Source organism: Leopardus geoffroyi, chromosome B2 (genome assembly GCF_018350155.1).
Source record: "Leopardus geoffroyi isolate Oge1 chromosome B2, O.geoffroyi_Oge1_pat1.0, whole genome shotgun sequence".
Taxonomy (NCBI): domain Eukaryota; kingdom Metazoa; phylum Chordata; class Mammalia; order Carnivora; family Felidae; genus Leopardus; species Leopardus geoffroyi.
The window spans coordinates 69,817,148-69,827,060 of NC_059332.1; the positions used below are offsets into that span (position 1 = coordinate 69,817,148).

At 45.1% G+C, this 9,913-nt stretch overlaps 1 protein-coding gene across 1 annotated transcript; it reads right to left on the minus strand.

Annotated features, from left to right (window-relative positions):
* Positions 1-2,914: 2,914 nt before the first annotated feature.
* Positions 2,915-9,034, minus strand: HTR1B (5-hydroxytryptamine receptor 1B). The gene has a single exon (XM_045498834.1). The coding sequence runs from the start codon at positions 7,198-7,200 to the stop codon at positions 6,031-6,033; it is 1,170 nt and encodes a 389-aa protein (XP_045354790.1). The 5' UTR covers positions 7,201-9,034; the 3' UTR covers positions 2,915-6,030.
* Between the last annotated feature and the right edge of the window lie 879 nt (positions 9,035-9,913).

A 9,913-nucleotide genomic window follows, 5' to 3' on the forward strand; every position in this document is an offset into this window, starting at 1 on the left:
CTTTCTGACTTCAAAGACTTGCTATTGCATTTTAAACCGACCAACATGCTAGGGGCCTTCATGCCAGTAACCTCATGGCAAACTTCCCACTGTGTGATTAGCCCATCATGCTACACTCTGTGGGAAAGCCTCTGAAGGGCAGGGGAAAAGAGAATGCACTCAAGGACCTTAAAGGCAGGCAATACTGGGATGGCGAAATAAAGAGCCAAAACAGTGTTTCCCCACAAAATCACATCGGCCTAATGCTGAACCTATTGAGACAATTCAATGAAATAAGGGTAGATTGATGAATGATGTCAGCATTGCAGGTCTACACATGATCACAAACCAGATTAGCAGATAAACTTAGAAGAGACAACCAGATGTGTATGCAAAAGTGCCCTGGGCACAACTCCCACACCAAGTAACCTACCCTTTGTGGACTCTTCCATCACTGCAGTCCCATCACCACACTTGTGAGCAAGAGATATCCTGAAATCTAGTTACTCTAATATGGAATGACCAATCAGAGGCCGATGTGTGGAATGTTCCCACAGAGTCTGGGAGGATATGAGTCATGCCTTCATGCATCATTGAAGCAAGCTGTGTGTAGATTCATTTAAGCATTTACCATAAATGGATCCCTATATCACCATCTGTTCACTGTAGATACAGGAAATATTATAAAGACATTTTTGTTACATAGATATGCAGTTGGTAGTTTTGGAAAGGCTTTTTCTTATCTTTTGAAATATATACTAATAAGTCAAAAGAAATGGGCATTTTCTTTTATAGACTACACCGGGAATAGTGTTAAGTCTTTGCCTGTGTCAGCTGACTCAACTCCAGGAACTGGCTCTCTCTCAGGGAATACTGAAAACACTAGTATAATCCTAAAATGTGGATGTTGACTTTGAAAGTCAGATTTAACTGACAGATGTGTGAAATGGCGCATAGGAAACTCCCCACTGGGGATAATGAAAATGCTGGGAGCAACAGTGAAGAGGGAATGGCAAAAATGTAACCTGTTTTCTCATTTTATATGATCCTTTCTCTGACACAGAAATTTATGTTTGTGATACATAAGATGATAGTCACATTTATCTATGCCTCTTTTTAAAGTAAATGCCAAAATTACACAGACTTAAAAGTCTGTCCTCTGGGAAAACTGACATACAAGTACACCTTAACTTCTGTGCCAAAAAAACAACCTTCTCTTTAAATGATAAATGACAAATGTTCTACCTCTGAACTATGGATATATCAACCTCAAGCCAATAAATTTTGAAAAGAAAAACACAGTGATGAGAAAAACCGTAGTGGCGAAAGACATACCTAAGAATTAGCTCTCTTTAATTTGAATATAAATTCTTTGTCTTCTAACCTCTGAACTCACCCATTGCCATGTTCATCAATGGTCATAATGTCTTAACTACTAAGATTTTAGCATTTCCCAGGACTAGAGGTGAAGAAGAAAATAACTGACTTTGCATATATGAAGAAAAATCTTAGGTTTGTTTTAGGGATCCTCTGCCTGAATTTGCAGTTCCCAAAAATCTATTTTAAACAAATGATAAGCCCCCTCTCCGTTGCTTCATGGATCTTCATTTCTATGAGCCTAGAGAAGTCAATACCATTTGCAGTATCCAAGAAGAAGTTAGAGATTGTGTATGGTGAGCACCTGAATCCTGGAAACAACTCAGCGGCACTCTGCCCCCTGGTGGACTGCTCAAGGATGGACCTTGATGAAGGGCACAGAAGGTTCACTTCCCACCCACTTACCCTGCCAACCTCTTTCCTTCTGAAAATTGCAGTGAATGCCTCAGTTAAAAGCTTTTGCCTCCACTAATTACACATTAATTTGAATCAACAATTTTTTATATATATAAAAACGCTGGGCTGCCTAATCAGCCCTCTGGAGCTAAAATAAGAACATTAGATCAACACGTTATCACTGGTTATCATGGCTTTTCATGGGTAAGAAAAAAAGCAGAAAAGTGGAAAATGAAACACTGAGAAAAGATGTAGATGTGGTGAGGGTCTTTGGACTCTGGGGAAATCGCTAGACAAAAAAAAGGAAGAAGAGTTTAAAAGTGAATAAGAGGATGCTATAGGAAGTGAAATAGTTGGCAATTTCCTTTTGGCCATTAAAGCCACTGCAAACCATCTTTCATGTGTCCTTTAGCCCTTGGGGTTATTTTTCACCAGCCTAAGTGGGTAAGTGTGAAAGACTCTTAACCTCAGTCATTTCCAGTGTAGCCAGGTTTCTTCCATTCAGGCTAGCTTCATCCTCCCCAGTTCAATCTTTCTCAAAGAGCTCTCAGTTGTTCTATGCTACAGGTGCTACAGGAGGCAAGAAAATAATGGCTAAAGAGGAAGTACATGTTCTGAGAAGCCAAAGAAGTGTCAGGTATTTTGATGGGTGCCTTACATGCATAGGTTCCTGCAACCAATTGCAAGCAGGCTGCATTTGAGGAGAGCCACAAAGCTATCCCATGCTCTATTTGCAATTCAAACCTAGGACTTTCTGTTCCAAAAGCTGTTTTTCTGTCTACTTCTCTGGTGTTCATATAATTCAGTCTCCACCTCTTACGTTTCCCCAAGCTTGCTTGTACCCCTGCATTTCAAGCACCATGCAGTACTTTGGCATCTCACTACCTACCTAGACACAACATTCCCCCTAAAAATACGGATCTGGAAAATTCTAGTGATAGTGCATCTGACTTACCCTCTTTTGCAGAATGTGAGAGCACAATCTGCCTAATTCCTTTTAAATTCTTCTACAAACGAAATCCCCCAAATTGTGGCTGTACTTGCCAGTCCGCCACAGTATCATTTATCATCAATTATTCTCTCTTGAAGGTTCAAAGTCCTCAATGTCCCCCAGAATCCAATGAACCAATCCTTCCAAAAGAATAGAATCACTACCCATTCCTTTTTTGAGCACGAAAAGGACTTTATTTCATTATTCTCCGAAATTTCATTTCCAATTACACATTTGTTGAAAGGTGGAATACCAAAGGCAATTTTTAGTTACAGCAACTCCATCAAATACACATAATCTGAGATTTTACTGCTTGCATGAATTATAGTCCTCACAGGGTTTCCTGGTTAAAGAAGATAAAACTAAGATAATAGGAAAAGTGAAGAATATTGTTCTGTAGGAAATTTGTTGAACTCAATAACCATTATTCATGGGTACCGTGTCCATTTTTTTTTAAAGGAAACTCTAAAATTGCTAGAAACACAAGACAACATTGGTATTTTTGAATGAGTATACATTCATATATTTGTGTGAATCTTTGTGCAATTAAACAATATGGCAAATGTTATTTGTTACCACAGCCAATGAAGATGTATTTTCATTTCTATACAAGTTGAACATTTCCATCTCCCATTTTATGTTCTGCAAAAAATCCATATGTCTAGTTGATGAACAAACAATGCTATAGGCAGCAGTAACTGAGAAGGAGCGTAACAGTCGTTAACTACATATCCCTGGGATGAATGATACACTTTGCATTATCATATGCGATGCTGGATGATGAGTCTAGATCTCGTATAACTACAAGGGTTTGCAAGCTTCTACTGCACACAATATGCCCCAAATTCAGTCAATTCAGCCAAATAATGAAGCAAAACTGTAAGTGGGTAATCTACAAATGGCAAACAGCCCATGTGACTAAATTGACCATGTTTTGTTAATATGAGGACACAATCATTGTAGGTTCCCTAGAAAGAACTCATTTGCAAGTTTCAATTTATTTATTTATTTCAATTAATTTTCCCCCTCAGGCTCCTAGAAGTTGGCTTAATTGTTTCTTAGGCCCAAAGAAAACACAGCTGCATAGACAAAAGACAAACATATTAATAACATAAACACAAATACTGTGCTGTATGCACATTCCAATCAATAGTAAGCTAGATTTCTCCATAGGAGAAATGTCACAAAACAAACAAACAAAAACCTGGGGGATATAACAGAAACATAGGGATTATCCAATGCCTCAAATTTTATTTTACTCCAGCGGCAGGTGTAAATGTTGATCAAAATTCCCCTTTTTACTTAGTTTATGTGTGAACTTTTGAATAGTGTATTTTCAAGAGTCATTACCCCAGAGTGAAGATCTGCACAGTAGGAAAGCAGTGTACTTCAGCTCAATACATCTATTGTCTGAGAGTCTGGACTGGGGAGCTTCAAGCAGGGAGGGAATCCATTTTACAAAGACAACTTGCTTCTGCAGACAAAAGGTATCACACTGCAGAAAGCTCTCTGAAGAATGGAGTGTAAATCTTCTTTGGCATACAAAATGCTCCACATACATGTTTTGTTTTCTGTGCAGATGATCCTTCAGGGCTACTCCTTTTTATTTAGATAATGCATTTTTCATCTTTTGTTGTGTAATCTTGCCCTGTGTTGGAGAGGCCTCAGAGTGAATTTGGTATCACAACTAAGCATTATTGAAATTTGAAAAGACATATAAATATAAAGTATTACTGATAATATATTCATTGAGGTATCAGGTCGGTGACAAATTCCCAAGGTTCAAAAGCTTGTCATTTTCCTGATTGCCTAGTAAATCTGAGGTTTGGTTCCATGAGTTATAGGAAAAAAAACAGGCTCCATGTTAACATCTCTCAGCTTTTCTAAAGTCCTTGCATGTCATTTTCTAGTAATCTTTGTTCCCAACCAAACTTCAGTAACAAGGGAAAACAAGTTTTTGGTTTTTTTTTTTTTTTCCTTTAACATAGATTTTGGGTTCTTTCTTACTGCATTTTGAAGATTTTTGGAAAAAGGAGGTGGTTCTCTTACTTTATATATGGGCACACAAAGGAATTACAGATGGGAAGGAGAATGTAAATGACTATCAGAAAAAAGTCTCATGCATTTAAGATTTTTTACAAGTCAAAATATACATCCTCCCATTGCCCCCCCCCCCATTCCTTAATTGTAGAAGAACCATTTTTATTTTATCAGTCTCCTTCACATCTCACTGGATTGGTTAAGGAATAAACATACCTTTCTTGTTAAGGAGCAGTATATATCTAATAGCCATCAGTTTAATCGACTGCATTAATAAGAAATATAGCAGCAGCTTGGGCTGAATCACCCATTGTATTCTTCATTTATGAGGATTTAAATGTGTAAAATGACAAGTACATGAAATTAGGAGGAAAATAAAGCAATCTGCAGACTTTGGCACTAGCACACGTAATGCTTTGTTTGAGTTGTTAGTGTGGTTTGACAATCACTAAATAGGAATTAAAAAAAAAATTACAGATCTGCAGAAAACAAACAACCATAGGTGTTGGTTCTCAGTTTAATCCGTCCCATCTCCCATCCCCACCCACCCCATATAGTTTCAATTATAATAAAAATAGAGATCTTAACATCAGAATTTTGCTGTTAAACTCTTCAAGTTTCTCTGCATCATCCAAGCCACACATAAGGTTTGAAGCACCAAATCCACAAGTTTCTCCAACCAAGTTTAAATAAACAGAAAGTGAAGACTGAAAGATGCCAAAGTAACTCTTCTTAAATGAAGCTGAAACACAAAGTTCTCCCCAAAACAAAGGGTATCAGGCTTCTAGTTCAAGTACTGCCAGGCTGTATGTAGATCTGTCTCAGACAGGATTCAGACAACTACAAGTACCACCGGTTCTAGAGGGAGGGCATGATCCATGGTACCAAAGCAGGGCAAAGATCCCCCTTCCATCATTGATTTTTAAAGTTACAACCCTCCCTTATGATTGGCTGCTGCAGGGTCAGTGCTGGACCTGGGGTGTGAGGGGAGGAAGTGAGCTTCCTCCTCCGCAGGGAAGCTCTACCTTTAGTTTGAACAGTTCTCCTCTCAGAGCTCGCTCGCTTGCTCGCTCTCTCTCTCTCTCTCTCTCAGGGCTGTCCTGGCTTCTCAGGATCCATTGCCCTTGCCCAGAAGACAGAGCCTCAATCTGACCCAGTAACAGTGAAAGAAGAGTGGACCTACCTGTGGAACCAGACACAACATGGTCCCCAAGGGCCGCTTAGGCTACCCCACTGCAACTGACAAGTCAACCTGTGCACTTAAAGCGTATCAGTTTATGGAACGCTTGTTTGAAGTCCTCATTGGACATGGTATAGATGATGGGGTTGATAAGGGAGTTGAGATAGCCCAGCCACGTGAAGAAGTCAAAGATGGCCAGGTGGAACCAGCAGGCATCCTTGCAAATAGGCATCACCAGGGAGATGATGAAGAAGGGCAGCCAACACACAATAAAGGCTCCCAAAATGATCCCCAGGGTCTTAGTGGCTTTGCGCTCCCTAGCGGCCATGAGCTTCTTCTTCTCTAGCAGGGCGTCAGAGACTCGCACTTTGACTTGGTTCACGTACACAGGGGACCCGGATTCGCTGGGCACATCAGGAGCCCGGGAGTTAACGGAGGTGACCGAGGACGTGGACCCGGGGGAGTCGGTTATCAGCTGGGCTCGGGTCAGGCGCTTGCCGGTCCTGTTGGGCGTCTGTTTCAAAATCCGGGAGCGGGCTTCCACATAGATGCGGCCGTAGAGGGCGATGAGGAGCAGGGTGGGGAAGTAGAAAGCGCCCACCGTGGAGTAAACTGTGTAGAGCATGTGGTCGGTGTTCACCCTGCAGTCCGACACCTCCTCCTCGGCTTTGGCTTGACGCCAGAAGAAGGGCGGCAGCGAGATGGAGATGGAGAAGACCCACACCAGCGCGATCATGACCGCGGCCCTCTTGGGAGTCCTTTTAGCGGAGTACTCCACAGCGTCCGTGATGGCCCAGTAGCGGTCCAGGGCGATGACACAGAGGTGCAGGATGGAAGCTGTGCAACAGGTGATGTCCGACGACAGCCAGAAGTCGCAGACCACCTGGCCCAGCGTCCAGCGGCCGGTGACCGTGTACATGGTGCTGATGGGCATCACCAGGATGGATACGAGCAGGTCGGTTACCGCCAGGGAGGCGATCAGGTAGTTGGCTGGGGTGTGCAGCTTCCGGGTCCGGTACACAGTGGCAATCACAAAAGCATTGGAGAGCGTGGTGGCCAAGGTGAAGAGCGCCAGCACCAGGATCAGGAGTACTTTCCAGGGCAGGGCGATGGAGTCCTGGTAAATATAGCCCTCGGTGCTGCAATTGGGGGGAGCGGAGGAGAGGTTGGCTTGAGAAACCCCGGTCTGGGAGCCCGCGGGCGGCGGTGGGGCGCAATGAGTGTTGGTTTCTTCCATGTCTCTCCTCTACACGGCTCTGGAGCGCAGCTCTTGGGCATGGAGCGAACGAGGGAAAGGGCGGAAGGACCGCGGAGGAGACCACAGTCTTGTCTCTCGATTGCTAGTCAGTGCCGTGGGATTCTCAATTATTCCTCCACCCAGATTCCCAGCTGAAACTGGAGGTCAAGGGCGCGGCAGCCTAGGCAGACGAGCGCGTCTTCTGCACTTCCAGTGCGCCGGGCGCTGCCGCCGCGGCTCTGCCTGCTCCTCTCCACTCCCCGTCTTAGCCCTGGGTTGCTAAGGACTGGCCCACCAAGCCCAGCTCCACTCCGGATCCTACTCAAGGCGTCTAGTAGCGGAGGGTGATGTATTGTTTGAGAAGGGAGCATCAGCCAGGTGGGGTCTCTTACCCCAGTTGCTCCGGGCTGAGTCTCCTAACCCAGGCGCTCCTTGATCTGCAGAATCGGCCCGCAAGAGTTTCCTGGCTGTTGAGACCGAAGCTGGCAGGCCAGCCAGGAGTCCTGGTCTTGCATTCCCGCCCCCTCCCCAGACTCGGGCAGTTTCCTGCGGCTGCTTTGGCCGCCAGAGCTGGGTGGGGTGAAGTCTGGGAGCCGCGCTGCGCCGCGCCTCGCTCCGGAGCTCTGCCCTCCCTTCTTTTCACGCGCTGGCCACTCCGGCTAGCTGCCCCGCGGAGACGGGGCCGCAAGAAGGGGGACTCGGGGGCTGGGGCTGTGGCTGCGGCTGCCCGCAACGCGCCGCCACTGCCACCATCACCTCGGACCCACTGGCACCGCTTGGAGCCATGCTGCTGGGTGCACGGGTCTGGGGGACCTGGCGCGGCACGCGGGTAAGGGGCAGGTGTCTTAGGGAGCTGGACGAACGCAGCGTGCGCCAGTCCCGGAGGAGCGTGTGAGCGGCACAGCAGATGGACTCCTTTTATAGAGTCCAGGTCCGGGCTGCCCTAGCCTTGCAACTCTTGCTGCTCGGCGAGTGCGGGCGCCCGCTCCCATCACCTTCCCCTTTTCTCTCTCCCCCGCCCCTCCTTTCCTCCCGCCTGGTTCCCTCCCCGGGTAAGGAAGCTTCCCTCCGGGTCCTACTGCCCTCTCTCTCCACTACCCATCCTCTGGCCCCTCTCCCAATCCTGACACCCAGACTCCGCAGTTCTGGCCAGGAATGGGGATGAGGGCGTCCTGTCCTTGCCTCTGCCCCCTTCGAAGCTTGCAGTGCGGCCCTCCAGTTAGATCCACGCCCTCAGCCCGGGCACATTCCCTGCGTCCCTTCCTGGGCTTCCACTTAAGCACCCACACCACAGCAGGCCAGTGCTAGGTGGAGCCAGCCCCAGGCTCTGACCTCTCCACTCAGGAATTTTATCCAGCCCTGCGGACCACACCCAGGTTAGAAGGAGGCGCCAGTAATATCGCCTTAAAAGGAAATGGCCAATAGTGCATTTTAAACTTCAGGCTTCAAGTCCTACTTAACTCTTGGTACAATGCGCACTATTAATTTCATATCTGGTTTTAGGAATCTGTGCTTTCCATTCAGTCCCTTCCCTTTAACTGTGGGTCAACAGGCGGAAAGAAAGCTGTCTACACTGTCTACAAACATGTAAAAGTATCACAAACAGAAGCCTACCATTTGTGAAATTAAACCTTCCATTCCTCTCTCCCTCTCCAGCCAGCCGCTCAGCAGTTCAATGCCTCTGGAAAACAGTTCACAGTAAGCACCTTCCCTCCAACAGCCCTCGAGAAAGGAGGTCAACAAAATTCAAAAGGAAAAAAAAAAAAAGAAAGAAAGAAAGAAAGAAAGAAAGAAAGAAAGAAAGAAAGAAAGAAAGAAAAAGGAAAAAAAAAAACAAAACATGTTTTGGGGCCATCAGCACCAGTGTGTCTTCTTTGCCCTCAACAAATACATCAGGGTACCAGCCAAATGTGGCACCAAGCAATACCAGTTCCCAGGTCCCATGACCTTCAGCAGTTCCCTGCTGCTCAGTTCCCCCCTCCAACTGTAAACCAAAACAAATGTATGGTACAAGTACCAGTCTGTGAAAGTTTACAGAAAAGCACCAGGAAAGAGCAATGTACTTTCAGCCCTCAGAGCTAAGTGATCCCAACTAGGAGTTTCTAGCACCTAGCTCAGTGTTTAGTGGGTATAATGCATTCAATGAACACAACATCATAAGTGAATTTACCAGATTAAGTGTAAGCATATTTTAAAGAGAATTATTCAGTCTAGAGCCCAAGATTATTTCATCCACCATTGAGTTTAGAAGAATAATTAAGAGTCTTTGAAAGAAGAACTTTTTACCCAAGGTGACACAACACTGACCCAAGTTCTCTTAATTTCATATTCCCTAAAACAGGCAAAAATAGAGTGCTTACCCTGTGCTAGGAATTCTAGGCACCAGGGGTATGATGGGGTATACCCAGACCCAGTTTTCAAATAGCCTATATTCTAGAAAAGGCAGATAGACAATAGCCACACAAACAAGCAAATGATTAACATACTTTCATATTGCGGTAAGTATTATAAAGAAAATAGTACATTCCTGCATTGAGAGTGAGGGTACTCCTTTAGGCAGCAGCTCTCCAAAAATACCCTCTGGAAGCTGTCTGGGTTGCAGGAGCCAAGGTGGAGATAAAAGAAAACCTTCTCTTTCCTCTTCTCCTGTCCCTAGCACCCAGCATTGCTTCTGCTAACCTTAAGCCTCATTTGCACAGCACGTTAAGGGGTC

Bases quoted from the DNA above. Each gene is read 5' to 3' on its own strand.
- HTR1B (XM_045498834.1), bottom strand. From the start codon at position 7,200: ATGGAAGAAACCAACACTCATTGCGCCCCACCGCCGCCCGCGGGCTCC.